The sequence below is a fragment of the Muntiacus reevesi genome, chromosome 3, assembly GCF_963930625.1.
Source record: "Muntiacus reevesi chromosome 3, mMunRee1.1, whole genome shotgun sequence".
NCBI classification, from domain to species: domain Eukaryota; kingdom Metazoa; phylum Chordata; class Mammalia; order Artiodactyla; family Cervidae; genus Muntiacus; species Muntiacus reevesi.
The window spans coordinates 164,215,603-164,234,966 of record NC_089251.1 but is presented as its reverse complement, the minus strand read 5'-3'; the positions used below and the strand labels follow the sequence as shown (position 1 = coordinate 164,234,966).

The following is a 19,364-nucleotide window of genomic DNA, read 5'->3' as shown; positions in this document are numbered from 1 at the left end:
TCCTTCTTTCTGCTTGTTCGAAATTTTGCTCTTGAGTGTCAGGGGTTATTTGTTCTGGAGCATAGGCCCACCACATTCCCCAAATGAAGAAGACGTGTTACTCGCTCTTTGTGACCACATGGACTGTAGCCTGCCAGGCTCCTTTGTCCATGGAATTCCCCAGGTAAGAATAGTGGAGTGGGTAGCCATTCCCTTTTCCAGGGGATCTTCCCGACCCAGGGATTGAACCTGGGTCTCCTTCACTGTCGGTGGATACTTCACTGTCTGAGCCACCAGGAAAGCCCCAATGCCCCAATGACTGCTCTCCACCGATGCTGGTTCCGCTGTAAAGTAAATGGCTGGGCGGGCCTCAGGGCGGGGGCCGGGTCACAGAGCAGGGAACACCACCTCTGCCCAGTGATTTACTTCTTAGCTGAATCTTGTTAGACCCATGCATGTGTTTTTGGTCAACTTGCCTGTGTTGCTGGAGATCATCCCAGAAGTCCCAGGCTGATGGGTGGGCCTCTGCAGTGGCGGGGAGAGTAGCTGTGTCACTCGGGGCTTTGGGACAAGAGAGATGAGGGCAGCCCATCACCAATGGGCACATCACTGATGGCACCATGGACACCCACCGCATTTCCTGCTGCCCTGGGAGGTAGACTGTGGCCGCTGTGGGGGTTGAGGGGAGCCTGCCAGCCCTGCTGGGAAGAAGAGCAGTGCAAATGGCCTGTGGCAGCTTGAGCAGGCATCATTTCTCACGTCCGCACCACTGAGGGTCCCTTGAGGAGGTATGAGCTTTTCTTAAGAGTAAAATGAATACCGTGTATTATTGGCAGACCAACCTAGGTAGCATATTAAAAAGCAGAGACATTACTTTGCCAACAAAGGTCCATCTGGTCAAGGCTATGGTTTTTCCAGTGGTCATGTACGGATGTGAGAGTTGGACTATAAAGAAAGCTAAGTGCCGAAAAATTGATGCTTTTGAACTGTGGTGTTGGAGAAGACTCTTGAGAGTCCCTTGGACTGCAAGGAGATCTAACCAGTCCATCCTAAAGGAGATCAGTCCTGGGTGTTCATTGGAAGGACTGATGCTGAAGCTGAAACTCCAATACTTTAGCCACCTCATGCAAAGAGTTGACTCGTTGGAAAAGACCCTGATGCTGGGAGGGATTGTGGGCAGGAGGAGAAGGGGATGACAGAGGATGAGATGGCTGGATGGCATCACTGACTCGATGGGCATGAGTTTGAGTAAACTCCGGGAGTTGGTGATGGACAGGGAGGCCTGGTGTGCTGCGATTCATGGGGTCGCAAAGAGTCGGACATGACTGAGCGACTGAACTGAACTGATTGGCAGACATAATTTTTAAATAATTTATTTTCAATTGAAGGATAATTGCTTTACAGTATTGGTTTGATTTGTGCCATACATGAATTAGCCCTAGGTTTATACACGTCCCTCCCTCTTGAACCTCCCTCCCACCTGCCGCCCATTCCCACCCTCTAGTTTGTCTCAGAGCCCCAGTTTGAGTTTGCTGAGTCATAGCAAACTCCCATTGGCTGTCTGTTTTACATATGGTAGTGTATATGCATCCATGCTACTCTCCCTATACATCTTACCCTCTCCTTCCTCCCTGCCACCCTCTTCATAAGTCAGTTCTCTAGGCAGACATCATTTTCACATTATAGACTTCTAAAAAAAAAGCCGTGTTGCCTGCCCAAAGCTGGACACTCTGGAACCAAACGCCAGCCTCAGGGGCTTCACCTGGGAGAGGCTGTGGGCTCACTCCTCAGAGGGGCTTCTGCTAAAACAGTGTGTTGTAGGTGGTGATAGTTCGTATTGGAGGCACACAGAGTAAAACGTGACTCAGAAGATGTAAAGAGAAAGAAGCCAAGTTTTGTGCTTCCTTTAAAATTTCCTCTCTCGACTTCTGTTCCCTTGCCTATGGCTCATGTCAAGTTTCTTTCATAACTTTGCATAAAGCTGAAAATGACGCAAACACTATTCCTGAAAAGTTAAACTTGGTTTTGTATTTTGTTCTGATGCATGTCATCCAAAAACGTGCTGACTTCAAAAACCAAACCGAAGTTTCATCAAGACTAAGCATGCTACCCCTTGTCCAGATTTTCCGTCTTGTAAGTCGTTTTTACCAGATATTTTCACTACCGGCTTTTGAAAAATGACTCCTACCCTAGCCCCACGTGGACAAGGTCTGTTCAGCAGTGACACAGGCTTATGAAGAAAATCCACAGTCACCCACAGATAATGCAAGTGCTTAACGAGACTCAGCAGTCTGGATCTTTCTAGAAACATTGAGCGTCCTGTTCTTAGGAGTATGAAGGAAGAGGTCCCCATTGGGACTCATAAGAAAAATCAACTCATAGGGTTAATGTAGGAACTCATTCAATGAATCAGTACTGTGCTGTTAATGAATTGGACTATTCGTACTAAACATTTAGACAATTTTTTTCTTTTCCATTATAGAGATGAGCATATTTGTCATTTCCATATTGCTTGGTGGTCCCTAATTTTTATAGAGGCTAGATTCTTGAAGTGGAGAGCCCACCTCTGAACTTGGAATAACACTGAGTTGAGTTTAGTAGAACCCCAGCGAAAGTGGTTACACTCGTGTCACCAGGGTGCAAGACAAAATTTTATATAGTTAGTTCATTGTGCTATTGGATTAAAAACAAAAAAATCTCAATAATCACTACTTTGTGTATTGGGGAAAATATTTGTTGAACTGTAATATGATGTTCTCTTAGCAGCCTTTAGGAATGAGGGTGCCCAGTGACTGATTAGGTAGCTCCAGCTAATATGCAAAAGGATATTCCTTTTGGTTCGAAGACACAGTCAGATGACTGACTTCTTGGCACAATCATCTCCAATGGCTAGTATTGTGCTGTTGAAACTGACGCTAACTCATGACATTGTTTTGTTTTGTTTTAGTTAGTGTTAAAATATTCACTTAGGTGGGAATTTTCCAGTCTGGTAAAATTAGAATTGGTGATGGGGGTGATGTACATAGTGGAGGAAGCATGCCTGGGACACATACCTGGCTTACATAGCCAGAGAGACACTCACTGGGTCACTGGGTCCCCGGAAAGGACTAGGATGTGGCCCGCTGTCAGAGGCAGACAGTGTAGTCATCACGTAGCCTGTAGCCCTTGTTCCCAAACGTTTCATCAGCTCTTAATCCACGTAGAAGCAAAACTTCAAACACTAAGTATTGGCCTTGCTTTGAGAATATTAGCAATGAGAGTGACTCCGGAGACTTATCAGCTTAGTAAGAGTGCTGGAAATGGACTGATTTAGCAGGAAGGCAACAACAGATGTGGGGCATAGCAGCAGGGTTTGCCTGAAGGGGCACGACTTGGGCATGCCAGAGAAATTAAGATCAGAACCAGAAAGCAGGATCGAGCTCTTAGCGAGTCACCATAAAGACAAGGAAAGCCCAGTTTTTTTTTTCAAACTTATAGTGGAAAAGCTTCCAGGAGGACAGTTAAAAATAGCATGAAAGTGTGTTTGCTATATTTTATGCTGACCCTTTGCTTTCACCAGCGGATATAGAGTTTTTGGCTTTAAGGGGGCAAGAGGAAATAGATGAGAAGGAACATTGTAAAGCATCCAGGATTGCTGGCTGGCAGTCTCACACATGGTATGTTTTCACTTTAAATCCTTGAGACCTCTCAGCCTCCTGTGAGGATGGACACCGAGTGTCGATACCCTTGGGGGAAGAATGTTCTTACTAGAACTGGTTCCCCAAAGTGGATGTTTTAAGCCCAGCTGCTAATTGTGGTGGCTCCATCTTTGGGCACGCTTTTCCCTCCTCTGCTGGGAGCTCTGGGGTTTGCTGTTTAATGGTCTTGTGTCGTGTCCTCTTTAAGAAAAGGACGTGCCCAACAAGCCCTTGCGGGTGCGAGTCCGCTCATCCGACGACCGGCTATCCGTGGCGTGGAAGGCACCGCGCCTGTCTGGAGCCAAGAGTCCACGACGATCCCGGGGCTTCCTTCTGGGCTATGGAGAAAGTGGCCGGAAGATGAATTACGTCCCACTGACGAGAGATGAGCGAACGCACGAAATCAAAAAGCTAGGTGAGTTCCATGTTCATTGTCGTTCGATGTCTTAATGATCTTGGCGATCATTTTTAGATTTTGAAGCTCCGTTGAACAGAATGTGGTCTTTCGGCTAGGATGTTCATTTTCCAAGTGTTACAGTTTTTCAGAAATTCACTGTTTGTTCTGTCCTCCCTCCACGCCTCCATCCTTTTCACCTTCCGTTAGTGGTGGGACAAGGCCGCCCAACAAGTGCCCACCAGTGGCTTCCTGACCGGGGTCGCGCTGATGCCATGCTGTGGGTCAGTTTTCTGGATGTGCGGGGGGTCGGGGACGGTTGGTGGTGGTGAGTCTAATGCTTTTCCCATCTTGGCTCTGATTTCATCGTTTAGCTTTTCTAAAATATAATTTCATTTGTTTCTTTTTGGCTGTGCTGGGTCATCATCGCTGTGTGGGCTTTTCTCTAGTTGTGGCGAGCGGGGCTCCGCTCTCGTTGCGGTGCACGGGCTTCTCCTTGCAGTGTCTTCTCTTGTTGCGGAGCACGGGCTCTAGGGTGTGTGGGCTTCCATAGTTGTGGCGTGTGGACGCTAGAGCGCAGGCTTAATAGTTGTGGCCTATGGGCTTCGTTGCTCTGAGGCCTGTGGGATCTTCCTAGAGATCAGGGACCGAACCCGTGTCTCCTGCATTGGCAGGCAGATTCTTTACCACCGAGTTGCCAGGGAAGCCCCATCGTTTAGCTTTTTAAGCTTCATCTTAGATCCTGGGGCACTGGACCTTGGGTCCCATCGAGATGAAGTGTGGTGGCAGCTGATGGAGCCTGTGGACCACGCCTGCCCTCCTTCCTCTTTGCAAACTCTCACTGGGTGAAGGAGGCATGGAAGCATCGGCCGTGGAGGCTGAAGGAACATTTGCCGTGAGAGGTTATGAGCTTGGTTGCTTGGTTCGAGGTCTGCTCACCTTGCTCGTCAACAGGCCTGGAGAGTGGACAGGGGCCATGCTCCGAGGTGGGGCAGCGATGACCCCTTGGTCCTGGCATTCCTCGGGGGTGGACACCCTGCGGCACTCCTAGAACACTGGGTGCTTCCCTGCCTTCCTTTACGCCCCCCCATCTACATGCGAGCTTGGCAGGAGGCGCTGGGCAAGCGTGGCTGGGCCCTTCCTTCCACGTCCGGTAGGGGAAGCCGAGTTGCAGAGCACACAGTCTGCTCCGCTTCTCTGCACCCGAGTTGTGGGGGGCCCAGGGTTGCTGAGGCCATGAGATCTGTCTGCCTCTGGGGTTTGGTATCAGAAAGTGCACCTGCCCCAAGCTCTCCAGCTTGGAGGGTTCCAGCGAGAGGTACTGTGGCCCCCCTGCTTAGTCGTGTTCCCTTCCTAACTGAATCAGTGCTCAGGTGAGGAAGAGGGTGTGACTTTACTGGGTCCTGCTGAGACTCCAGGGCGGGTACTGGGGTCTCATCATGACGCAGTTGTGGCCCAGCTCCCAGCACACGCAGTGAGGGGCCGGAGACGGACCAAGGCAGGTTTGAGCTGCTGGAGGCGCTGACCGGGAGGCCAGGCTGGATTTCCTCCCCGAGAGATTCTCGGAAGTTACCTTGCTGCTCCGCTCAGACACCTGCTATTGGAAAAGTCAGTTGGGCATTCCTAGGGCAGGATCGGCCTGGCATCCTGTGGGCTTTACGGGGTCTCCACGTGATGGCACAGGCAGCCATGAGCCGGGCATGGCACTGAAGCCTCAAAGTAGATGCCAGGCTTTTTCCAGCATCTGTCTGCTCAAAGCCACATGAAACCACTAGGGATTGCGGGAGAGAGTGGAGAAATCTGAGTGGTCCATGTTTTGTGAAGGCTGGCTTCAGTATTAGCAGCAAGACCCAGAGCTAGAGGCTGGACACCTCATTCATTCATCCATCCATTCCGGGGCCTGCCCCTAGCCCTGAGTGGTTGTGCTGTGCTGGTTACGTGGCGGTTTCGGGGAGTCAGGCCAAATGCCTCCCAGAACATCAGCAGAAGAGCCGAGTCCCCGTCTTTGCGTTTCTGACTCTGCAGGGGAGCACTGTGTCTTCACTGCCCGGAGTTCTTTCCTAGACACCACACTTTCAAGTGTCCTCTGGTGTCCTCTGGTGTCTTCAAGTTTTTCATCTGACTGGTTCTGTTCACTTTTTGTTTCCTTAGTAGTGAAGCCCTGGCTCGCCTGAGCATAGCAGAAGGATGTGTTTTTTTGCTTCCTGAACTTGAGCAAATGTTGGCACTGAGGTGAGGGGTAGGCCCCAATCCCAGCCTGAACAGACAGCTCAGGACTCCACCCGCTAGTGTTGGAATGTTCACCAAATAAAAAGTGTTGGATTTGCCATCGTGAAGATCTACGTGACCACGTAGGAAGAGGTCTCACTGGACACTAGTTCATCCTGTCCGGGAGGATGGGGCGATGTGAATTCCCAGGGATGTCGGATTGGCCTGCTGTGTTTGAGGACGCCAGTCTCCTTATTTTATCCTGTGCAGGATTTTAATTCCACTGGTAATGGAGATGCCATGGAAGGCGTTGTGCTGCAGGGAATGGCCAAACCTTAAGGAAACTTGGGGAGAAAAATGGGCCTGTGGTCCCGTCAGCAGAAACCCTGGCCTCGGAGTCATTCATCAAACACATCTTCTTGGGCATCTTCTAAGTCAGGCAGCATCCTGGTATGGCCTCCCCGCAGCCCCCTAAGGGGGCAGATGGTACCCAGAGTGCGTAGAGATCACTGTTGTGAAAGCGGCTGCAGGGGACAGAGAAGCGTCGGGGGCAGGCGGCTCTCTGGCCTCCGGGAGGCGCCACCAGTGTTGAATCTTGTCGTCAGAGGAGCCCCCGGGGGGTGGTGGGAATACGGAGGGGGAGGAGGTAGCCAGCCCAGAGGAGGTGGAGCCGGACAGTAAAGAGGAATGAGCCTTTGGAGTCCTTCAGGACATTTCCACCGACCTTCAGGAGTCAGTTTCTGCCACGTCACACTGAGGTCAGGAAGTGAGGGGAGTCGGTGGCTCTGATGAGCAGGGATGGGACCTGGGGCCCCAGAGGTCCCCTGGATGGTGATGCTGCGCTCATTTTGGAAATTTTGTTGCTACTCTATTCATGATAAAGGAGCATGGGAAGAAGTGTGCTTGTATACCACTGGGTCTTTATCGTATTTCTATGAAAAAGTGGTGAACTGCGGCATGCCCAGCTGTCAGGCGCTTTCTCAGCCCAGGGTCAGTGTCCCGTGAGCTCTGGGCTCTCTGCCCCTTCCCAACTATGTTAGTAAGAGCCCAGGGCTTGTCTGAGACCAGCCTAGCATTTGGGCCATTTCCTTGGGGTCACCTCACCCCACTGAGCTGGCTCCCCATCCATGAAAAGGAGACGATGAGAGTGGCTTCCTTGTGGGGCTTTGTCGGGACTAACTGAGGAGCCGAGATAAAATGCTTAACCCACACAGAGACCAGACCCGGCACACACGAGCCGGTGTTAGAGTCTACTGCAGGGCCGCCTGTTTCCTGGAGATCATCTCAGGCCACACTGACCTGGAGAGCACAGCAAATCAAGAATCTGGGCATTCAGCAAATCAAGCACTCTAACAATTATATTGCAGACATGCAGAAGAGTCCATCGTGGGAAACTGGTCTTTTCTTGGTGGTTCCTGATAAACTATGAGCCACCGCTTTCCACATTTAGTTCTTTATACACATTCCTGGATTGTGAAATTGAGCAGTAAAATTTTTCTTTGTTGACGTTTGGTGTGCTTGTCAGTAGCGCCAAGAGATTAACAGATCTGAAGGGACTCCAATGTTGAGACATTTAACGTTCTGGGAATCCAAGTGTTACAAACTTGATCCTTCCTTTTTGTAAAACATAACATTTCAGAATTTTCTGAGAGAATAAGATGTGAGAGCCTCAGCCTCATAATGTACTCTGGCCGCAGTGTGAATCTCATCTGCCCTCTGTATGCATGACTCAATGGACATGAGTTTGAGTAAACTCTGGGAGTTGGTGACGGACAGGGAGGCCAGGTGTGCTGCAGTCCATGGGGTCGCAAAGAGTCGGACACGACTGAGCGACTGAACTGAACTGAACTGATGTACGTATAGATACATAGAGACCGTGCAGCTTGTCACATTTACTCTTTTTTTTTTTTTTTTTTTACTCCTTCTCTTGAAATGAGATTAGTCTATAGAAGTTTACATAAACAGGGCTTTCTGTGTGAGTCTTTTTTGAACATGGGTCTCCTTTTATGTTTGTAAAAACAAGAGGTTTATTCTGCCATTGCCACATGGACGTTCGCCGTTCCGGCATGTAGGCCACCAGTGTTATGCATTTTCTTTAGGATCTTAGTGAAACCTTTCTGGGCTTCCCAGGTGGCTCAGATGGTAAAGAATCAGCGTGCAATGAAGGAGACACCAGTTTGTTCCCTGGGTTGGGAAGATCCCCTGGAGAATGGAACGGCAACCCACTCCAGTGTTCTTGCCTGGAGAATCCCACGGACAGAGGAGCCTGGTGCATTGCAGTCCATGAGGTCACAAAGAGTCGGACACGACTGGGTGACGCAGCACACACGCATGCCGTCTTATTAATGTGCTGACGTATTACCTGATGGTATAATTATCCATATTAGTAGTATGCCAGAATTGAAGTGAAGGCGCTCAGTTATGTCCGACTCTTTGCGACCCCATGGACTGTAGCCCACCAGCTCCTCCGTCCATGCAATTTTCCAGGCAAGAGCACTGCAGTGGGTTGCCATTTCCTTCTCCAGGTGCAGTATGTCAAGTGGCCTCATTTTTATTCTTGAACTGATCGAGGCTGCTATAAGAAACAAGGATGATAGAACCTGGAGTTGGGTATTAGCAACTTGGATTTAGGGAAGATTACGAGTCCTTCTTACCCACTCCAGTGTTCTTGCCTGGAGAATCCCATGGACGGAGGAGCCTGGTGGGCTGCCATCTATGGGGTTGCACAGAGTCAGACATGACTGAAGTGACTTAGCAGTAGCAGCAGCATGAGTCCTTCTTAGGGGTGTGACTTTGGGCAAGTCAATCCATTTTTGTGGTTTTATGTCCTCATTTGTAAAGTAAGAAAGTTCAAATTGGAAGATAGTCAGAGTTTTACCTGGGTCTCAGACTCAGTGATTCCATAGGACTTGAGAACTGTAGGCTTTAGTTCTTGCAGTTTTTTTCCAAATAATGTTTTCAAGTTTAGATTAAATTGGATATTAGTGGGCCCAATGCACAAGTTGGGGGGTGGGAGTGGGGGTGAACGAGAAAGAACAATCTAGAAATAAAGGATGAGTTTAGACTCCTCTGTTTGCTCTTAGCTCATCTTCAGAGACGCCGTTCTGAGGATTTCAGTCCAAAGGGCACAGCGTCCCATTTGGGCTGAGACGTCCCACGTGGTATACTTGCTACTCTTTATTTCTCTCCTCTCTATTTGATGACAAATAAAAACAGAGACATTCCCTCCTCTCTGTTTGGAGGTAAAAAGATATTTAGGGAATTACGTGGGAAAATGTATTATTTTTTTCTTCTTTTAAACATTGTTCATCTTTCTTTGATGCTGATGCAATAGAAACCCACTTTTTTAGGAGTTGTACGTAAAAACCACTTCCGCGTTTCCTGGCAAAAATTGTGTTCTTTTTGAGTTTAGTTCCTACAGTTCTCGGTCTCTTCTGTAGTTGTCCTGAATAAGTTAGGATGCCAATAAGATGAGAAGGGAAGGAGGTGAGGGGAGGGGGACACCGACAAGCGAACCAGCGGCAGGACCTCATCCCTTGCTTGTTGGTCTGCAGCCTCCGAGTCGGTGTACGTGGTCTCTCTGCAGTCCATGAACTCGCGGGGGCAGAGTCAGCCGGTCTACAGGGCTGCCCTAACGAAGCGGAAGATTTCAGGTATGTCTCCAGGGACGCATCTGGTAAAGCCGTGGTCTAGGGCTTGGCTGTTTTTCAAATGATGCTGGCCGGGTGATGACGTACATGGATTTTATTGGGTATACGAGGAAGCAGGGGGGCAGACTTGGTCATATTTTGGAGGAATGTGTGTTTCTTTTCTACTCAGAGGCTAGAGTGTTCCTGTGATACGATCTATCCCTCTGTATATTTGAATGGTTTCAGATTTGTCTTGAGAGCCCCAAGCATTTATTCCATTTACAGGCACTGTCTGATTCACGCATAAATGGCCCTTGGTGATAGACTGGGAACAAAGAGAGAGAGAAGGGCAGGTGTGGACGGGGCAGCACACAAGATATGTCCTCACAGTTTATTTCAGCTAAAACTGCCTAAAAATAGCATTGAGAAGAGTGAGGAAAAATGTAAATAGCCCGATCATTGGTCACTTACTTAGGGATAGTTTTTTCCACATCTGTTCACAGATGTTTTTTATATCAGTAACAGATTACATATACCTTTTCTGGATCACGTGCCTTAATTTAAAGAGGCAACCTATGACATAATGGTGTTTGTGAATTCACAATTGATTTAAATAATATATTTATATGGTATACTCTTATATTGATAGTTACTGTAATTATACATTGTATAACAAAAGTCACACAAGTATGATATTTCACATTTTAAAAATTCTTATGGCATAATGATGTTCATGAACCCACAATTGATTTAAATAATATATTTATATGGTATACTCTTATATTGATAGTTACTGTAATTGTACATTGTATAACAAAAGTCATACATGTATGATGTTTCACTTTTAAAAAATTCTTTAATTGCTGCTCTAGAAGAAGTCCCTGTATCACTTTTCTAAAGGCTACATAGTTCAGCTTCCCCTACTTGTAGTAAAAGCCACAACCTTTTGAAACATGATCCCTGAAAGTTGAAATGACAAAACAAATGAAAAAACCGCAAAACTCCAAGAGACTCAGAAAAGCAAAACTGAAGACATCTTGTGAGTCTCAATGTTACAGATTGCACATAAACTTTGTGACTTTAATGTAGTCCATTGGAAACTGGCAAACTGAATTCTCTTTTCTATCTGAATATAACATTTAATCTGCTTTGGAATCATATATTCTAAATTGTGAGGACACCGAACTCAATGTGATTTGTGCAGTTGTTGAGCTAGACTATTTTATTTCATGCCATAATCACCCAGGAAATGCTCTGAATTGAACTTTTCTTCCCCAAACTTTTGCTCCCTGTAAAAATAGTATTATTTCCCAGAAACTCAGTGTATACTGAGAAAGCTCTGAATGATCCGGACTATCTCTGACCAAGGCAAAGCATCTCCTTTTGCACAACTGTCCTTACATTGATTGCGTTAGGCAGCTTAGAATGTGTTTAAGAAGAGGAAGAATGGAGATTTTTGGTTTTCTGCATTGACCAATCAAATAATTGCTTGACTTCCTATTCATTTATCTACATCAAGCATAAGAAATTTAAAAACTAGGCTCTGGGGACCAGCGGGACTCAGGGCAGAGCCTATTGTAGGGACAGTCTTTCCACATGCCCCATTGTTACTGCAGAAGAGGAGGATGAACTGGATGTACCTGAAGACATCAACGTCCGGGTTATGTCGTCCCAGTCTGTGCTGGTAGCCTGGGTGGATCCTGTTTTGGAAAAACAGAAGAAAGTTGTTGCATCAAGGTACTTTTCCTTCTTTCTTTCTCTTTATTTTCTGTATGAGAGACCTGGTTTTTCTGGCCCTGAAGAGACATGTATTTATTTGAACGACTATTTTCAGACATGTGTGAACGCCAATCTCTTTTGTAGCTGACGGGTAGACTGTTCTAGGACAATCTAGCTGGTACACACTGCCCACAGATCAGATGTGTTAAGACACACAGCAGGCCCTCACATCTCATCTGTTTATAGTCTGATCTTGTGTCTGGGATTTTCCTAGATTCTGTTTCATTCTTTGCCCCCAGTTTTGCTTTTCTCTTGAATGTTCTGTTCATGCACAGAGGATGTGGGTCCATCTTAGGAAGAAGAGCCTTACCGTCTTCACGGTATCTGGGGATAGTGGCATCAGGAAGGGTCTTGTGTAGAGTGGTAGGCGTGTGTCTAATGCCTTGCACACAGTGACTCCTGTTTAGATGGTCTTCAAGCGCTGCCTGGCTTTCTGTCCTATGTAACAAAATGTGCTTTATTTTGTCTTAACCCACAATGTTATGCTTTTCTGGTTTTTATAGTCATTTGCAATAGTAATGGAGGAAAAACCAGTCATGAGGTTAAAATAATTTTTGTGTTAAAAAGGCCACTGTTATTGTTCAGTCCTTAAGTCAGGTCCAACTCTTTGTGACCCCATGGACTGCAGCATGCCAAGCTTCCCTGTCTATCACCATCTCCTGGAGCTTGCTCACACTCGTGTCCATTGAATCAGTGATTCCATCCAACCATCTCATCCTCTGTCGACCCCTTCTCCTCCTGCCTTCACTCTTTCCCAGCTTCAGGGTCTTTCCTAATGAGTCGGCTCTTCTCATTAGGTGGCCAAAGTATTGGAGCTTCAGCTTCAGCATCAGTCCTCCCAATGAATATTCAGGGTTAATTTCCATTAGGATTGACTGTTTTGATCTCCTTGCTGTCCAAGGGACTCTCAGAAGTTTTCTCTAGCACCACTGTTCAAAAGCATCAATTCTTCAGCACTCAGCCTTCTTTATGGCCCAACTCTCACATCCCTACAGGACTACCAGAAAAACCATAGCTTTGACTATACGGACCTTTGTCAGCAAAGTGGCCACTGGTGAATGCCATTTCTAGTTAGTGGTAGACCAACAGTCATAAAAATGTGCATTAAATGACTAGCACACATCCAAGAAAAAGTACACAGCCAAGAGAAAGCCAAAGACTTGGTGGTCTAGTCATTATATATTATTTTTTTAACCTATTTGCAACCAGGAAAAGTGAATATACTTTAGAAAATGAATGGAATATAATGCTGAGTAAATATATATATATATGGTATATAGATGTTATTCTACATTTTATATATATATTATATATTATTTGTACTAGCTAGAGCTTCTGTCACTGCTAGTAAAAAAAGACATCTGCTTCTTGTCAGAGACCTCAGAAGATGCATAGTGGTTCTCTCTCAAGCCATAGGGCCTCCCCCAGCAGGAAGTGTTCCTGATCAACACGGATTTTGATTTCCAACATCCTGATGAAAACAAAAGAAGACGAGTTTTCTTGGTAGAACTCTTACTGCTAATTGGTGAGCTGTGTCTGCAACTGAGGGCTTCCCTGGTAGCTCAACTGGTAAAGAATCTGCCTGCAATGCGGGAGACCTGGGTTCAATCCCTGGGTTGGAAAGATTCCCCGGAGGAAAAAGCTGCCCACTCTAGTATTCTGGCCTGGAGAATTCCACGGACTGTATAGTCCATGGGGTCGCAAAGAGTCAGACACAATAGTCTTATCCTAACTAATGAAATATCATGATGAGTAGCACACCGTTTAGGCATCAAATGCCGTCTACTCTAAGGTGGCCACAAAGAAAACCTCTGAGAAAAGCGACTCAATGGACATGAATTTGAGCAAGCTCCAGGAGCCAGTGAAGGGCAGGGAAGCCTGGTGGCCTGCAGTCCACGGGGTTGCAAAGTGTCCGTCACGACTGAGCGACTGAACAACAATAAATGGTGTTTGTAACTTGTAACGTCGAGTGTTGAGGGTGTCTTCTGCCTGGGACTGACAGATATGACTGTGTTGGGTGACATGGTACTCCTCTGCCTGATGATCACACAGCAGAGTTCCTCGTGTGAGCTGCTCTCTCCTGCTCTGTTTGTGGTGCACTTTTGTTCCATCCCACGGTAATAAGTCTACTCAGAACCACAGGCCGCCTTTCCTTACAGAACTCATAGAAAACACGCCTGCTTTGGTACCTAGTGAGTCTTGTCTTTTCTGGAGAGCCAGGGTGCTTTGGGCTGGATCTGGTTCTTAATATTGCCCATCCCACACCAGGTACACACACACACAGCACATACACACCCTGCCACATACACACACACGCACCCCCACATACACACACACCATGTACACACATACTACATACACACACAGATGCCATGTACACACACACACACCACATACACACACACCACACAGAGACACACGTATACACACACACATCACACACACACATACACCATGTACACACACATACACCACGTACACACACACCACATACACAGATACCATGTATACACACACACACCATGTACACACACACCACACAGAGACACACGTGTACACACACACATCACACACACACACCACACACACCACGTACACACACACCACATACACACACACACCATGTACACACACACAGCACATACACAGATACCATGTACACACACACACACCATGTACACACACACCACACAGAGACACACGTGTACACACACACATCACACACACACACCACACACACCACGTACACACACACCACATACACACACACACCATGTACACACACACAGCACATACACACCCCTGCCACATACACACACACAGCACGTACACACACAGCACGTACACACACACACACACCATGTACACACATACTACATACATACACAGATACCATGTACACCCCCCCCACATAATACACACCACGTACACACACACCACACACACACCACACACAGATACCATGTACACACACACACACCATGTACACACACACACCACACAGAGACACACGTGTACACACACACATCACATACACACACACACACAGCACATACACACCCCTGCCACATATACACACACACACCCCACATACACACACACCACATACACACACACACCATGTACACACATACCACGCACACACACACACACCACACAGACACATGTGTGTACATACACATGCACACCACGTACATATAGACACATCACGTACACACACACCACACACACACCACGTACACACACACCACATACACGCACACCACACAGAGACACATGTGTACACATACACACCCCCCCACGTACATACACACATCCCACACACACATCATGTATACACACACCCACTCGTACACACCCCCATACCCCACTCCCACACACCATGCACATGTACACACACACACATACACACCGACACACACATACATCACGTATACACACACACACCCATCCCCCCACACCCGTAATAAGGCACATGCCTCATAATAAGAGTCCCGCCTTATTCCTCCCTTTTAATCTCTGCTTGATCTTTTGAGCAATAAAATGTTTCAGTCTTGAAAAGACACTAAACTGTCTTTCCTGGGCTACTTTAGACACACCTCCCTGGAACTTAATTTTGAACTAATAACAAAATCGCAAGTTTAGAACTTCGTCTTCTTGATTTCACCACTTACCTCCAGAAGGCATCACTTGCGGGGAAGGGAAAACGCCAAGGAGGCCAGTGTCCCCTGCAGAGCGCCAGTCAGCTGGGTGTGTGGTGCTTTGCGTTTTCTTACAGACAGTACACCGTGCGCTACCGAGAAAAGGGGGAGTTGGCGAGATGGGATTACAAGCAGGTCTCCAACAGACGCGTGCTGGTTGAGAACCTGATTCCAGACACCATGTATGAATTTGCAGTCCGCATTTCCCAGGGTGAACGAGACGGCAGGTGGAGTACATCTGTCTTCCAGAGAACACCGGAGTCTGGTCTGTATTCAGAATGGATTTGGACTTGCAACTTGGGAATTACCCCTAAAAGGAGATTTAAAGACACTTCAGGGAGTCATAGTGATAATGGCCAGGAGAGGCATTTTTCAAAGTAGCATTACCCCTAAATCTTGTGAGAAGCTTCCTTGGGTCCACGCTTTAGCCTTTACTGGCTATTTTCCTGAGCATGCTTTTCTGACATGTGGAGCGCATTAGAACCACGTGGAGCCTTCATAAATTCCTGCTGTCTGTGTGAACGCCCCTGTGTGACAAACACATGGTTCCAGAGTATTGGGGAGACTGTCCTTTCTTAAGACTCAAGTTGTGCTTGATTCTGGGGGAGAAATTTGTTCTATATTCAAGGCCACAATTATTTTCTTTTAAATTGTGTCTTTAAAAACTTTGTCCAGAAAAAAAAACCCAAAATTTTATCCAGAGGAAGTTGGAACTGGATTGTACTCTTCTTTGTATATTTCAGTATTCGGCAACGAGAGAAATTCTGAATTCCTAAAAGCATTTCCCGATGTGTATCTAACTCCTCACTCTATGAGTTGGTAAAGCTGACATAAACTGCTAAATACACAAAGAGCAAGTGGAGAATTTTCTCTCATGTATAATAAAAATTAACACAGTAGCTCTGCAATGAAACATGTGTATGTAGGGACCATATGTCATTTACTTTTAGAACACCCATAAGGGCCTTTTTAAACCTTGGATTTTTGTCCTTTTATAGCTCCTATGACAGCTCCTGAAAATTTAAATGTCTGGCCAGTCAATGGCAAGCCTACAGCTGTCACTGTAGCCTGGGATGCTCTGCCTGAGACCGAGGGGAAAGTGAAAGGTAGGAACCTCATGACTGAGAGTATAAGGCCCACATGGGTGTGAAATACCCAAAGGGAACTGTGTGCGTTGACTCTGATAAACACTGGTTCTAATCGCAGGCTTGGCGACTGCAAAAGCAACAGGGAGGTAACATAAGGATTTGGAATGCCAACCCAGTGGACAAGGATATTTCAGCAGGGTTTCACTGTCAGTCAGATCGGGGTCATCATGCAGATGATTTTCCATCGCCCCGTGTATGCAGGGATTCTGATGCTACTACCAAGAGGGCTGTTGTTAATTGTATGGATGTGACATCATAACCTTTAATCAAACAAAGTGACACCTTGCTTTTCATTCTATGGATCTTTTCATTGTGCCAGTTAAGATCATGGCAGTTCAGGCTGAGCAGGAACCCCATGGGATCATAAATGTCTTGAATGGGCTACAAATATTTGTTGTTATTGTTCAGTCACTCAGTGGTGTCTGACTCTTTGCAGCTCCATGGACTGCAGGACGCCAGGCTTCCCCGTCCTTCACCATGCCCTGGAGTTTGCTCAGATTCATACCCATTGAGTCTGTGATGCCATCCAACCATCTCCTCCTCAGTTGCCCCTTTCTCCTGAAAATTAAAATGTTATATAGATTTTTTTCCCCTATCTGTCAACATTTTGAGCAATTGCATTTTGGGGGGGTGGAATTTGAAGAAAAAAATGACCTTAAAACAGGAAAAAAAAATACTGTAGATTAAAAAAAATGAAAATAGAATAAAATAGTCACAACTAGATAAATTTTAAAATAGTCTGTTGAGAACATTAAATAAAAGCACAAGTGATTTCTTTTTAATGTCAAAACACTCAGAAACCTGTTGGAAATTTACTTGGAGACATTTAAAAGAATGGTATTAAGAATTAGGCTTCCCAGGTGGCTCGGCAACAAAGAACCTGCCTGCCAGTGCAGCAGATGTGTGTTCAGTCCCTGGGTCAGGGAGATCCTCTGAAGAAGGAAGTGGCACCCCACTCTGGTATCCTTGCCTGGGAAATCCAATGGACAGAGAAGCCTGGTGGACTACAGTCCATGGGGTCGCAAAGAGTCAGACTCAACTTAGCAATTAAATGACAATTGAGGGTTAGGGTCCGGCTATACAAATGTACTCTAAGGGTACTTTTTATTGTTGCTTGATTTTGGAAGAAAATTTTAATATGCAAAGTTTGTGTAAGCTGAAGGAAATTCAGCAAATTATCACTGATCTCCTTTGAGAACTTCTTAATTAAAGAAAATGGATGGTTCTCTTTTGTATTCAACCATACCTTTGCTAATCTATAAGGATATCTTTTCATGAGACAGTAAAAATTAAAGAAGGTAAAAGAAAGTATTTTCTAAAATGCATTGCTTTCTTTCTGGGCTTTTAAATAATATATTGTACTAGTCTTGCTCATTTTTTTTGGTGGAATAAATCAGAAACAAATGAAGAAATAGTTGGCCCCTTTTAATCATTTCTTTTATGACAATTTGAACATTGGCTTCTGTATTATTATCATGATGCTGAAAAAACTTCTGAAACATATGAATAAAAACATATTTTAGCTGACTACTATTTTTAGTTATTAAAAAAGTCAATAATTGTTCCTTGGTGACCTTATTACCAAGCTACTTACTTTTCCCCCCTTTCCCACATCTTACTTTACATTTATAGCTCTTTGGCAAAAGAAACTCCCCGATAGTCAATTAAATATTGCCAGAAGTAGTAATAGCTACTGAGTTTTTATGTCCAAAAGAACTCATGTACCTCACTAACCTAAAGGTATAGTGGTGGAATTGTAAATTCACAATTATCCTGGGGTATTTTTTACATCTGAGAAAAAGAAAACATAATAAAAGAATATACTTTGACATAGTCAAATTTTTTCCAGATGAATTGAATCCATAAAAACAATCTGAATTACAGAATTTTCTAGACAGTGGGTTTTTAAAATTCTTACTTTTGACCGCCACAAATGACTAGTTAGTTCATTTTCAACAAGAAAAGAATGCTGGTTTATTTACTTATTTTTTTTTCAGACAAATGCTGAAAAGGATTTTTGGATGAAAGTTTTTTAACTAATGTACTTTTTAAAGATTAGAGCTTAGGGAAAAAGGAAAGACCATCCATGCTTCCCTAAGAAGTATGATGGTTGCATGGTTATTTTGTAATTCATTTTTCCCCCCGTTGGTTAGCTCCTACTCATATTAACTCAGTAAGTTATAAATCTTGAATTACTGGCAGGAAAATATTCATCACAGTTTTTAGTTGAGGATGAAAATTATGCCTCAAAACCTTGTTGTTGTTTAGTCGCTAAGTCGTGTCTGATTCTTTGCGACCCCATGGACTGCAGCATGCCAGGCTTCCCTGTCCTTCTTATCTCCCTGAGTTTGCTCAAACTCATGTCCATTGAGTCAGTGACGCCATTCAACCATGGTATTGAAGCCTTGGAATGGATGGCTTCAACACATGGCTTCCTTATGTTGCAGTATTTCCGCATAAGTGCAGAGATATATTAGTTCCTTGGACTGAATTTGCTGTGATTTTCAAAGCCCAAGGCATAATATGTTTGTAGATATAGGGAAACATTAAACATCACCTAAGTCTATGTCTGACTCAGCAACTTGTCCTTACAGTTTTAAAAACTGTGAAAAATCCTTTTCTGAATATATTAGAAACTTCCCTAATTCCTACAAAAGTGAAATTATATTTCAAATATGGAATTTATCTGGCTTAATGTACAAATACAAACAGCCCTGATTCATAAAATGGAACTCTTAGTGGTGTCAGCAGCTATTCAGAATCAGTTCCTAGAGGTTGTCTTTCTTTTTCTCCGTTCTGATTTCTTCTATTCTGGCTATATTCTGTCCTGGTAAATTAGTAAATAAACA

The 19,364-nt window shown here is 45.3% G+C and overlaps 1 protein-coding gene across 2 annotated transcripts in view; it reads left to right on the top strand.

Annotated features, from left to right (window-relative positions):
* Positions 1 to 19,364, top strand: part of FNDC1 (fibronectin type III domain containing 1) — a 111,452-nt gene that overhangs the window by 47,176 nt on the left and 44,912 nt on the right. For both annotated transcript variants that reach the window (XM_065931031.1, XM_065931030.1), the window contains exons 5-9: positions 3,865 to 4,071; positions 9,813 to 9,911; positions 11,504 to 11,624; positions 15,445 to 15,632; positions 16,366 to 16,473. In XM_065931031.1, the coding sequence (XP_065787103.1) occupies positions 3,865 to 4,071; positions 9,813 to 9,911; positions 11,504 to 11,624; positions 15,445 to 15,632; positions 16,366 to 16,473 (723 nt within the window). The remainder of the gene's footprint in view (positions 1 to 3,864; positions 4,072 to 9,812; positions 9,912 to 11,503; positions 11,625 to 15,444; positions 15,633 to 16,365; positions 16,474 to 19,364) is intronic.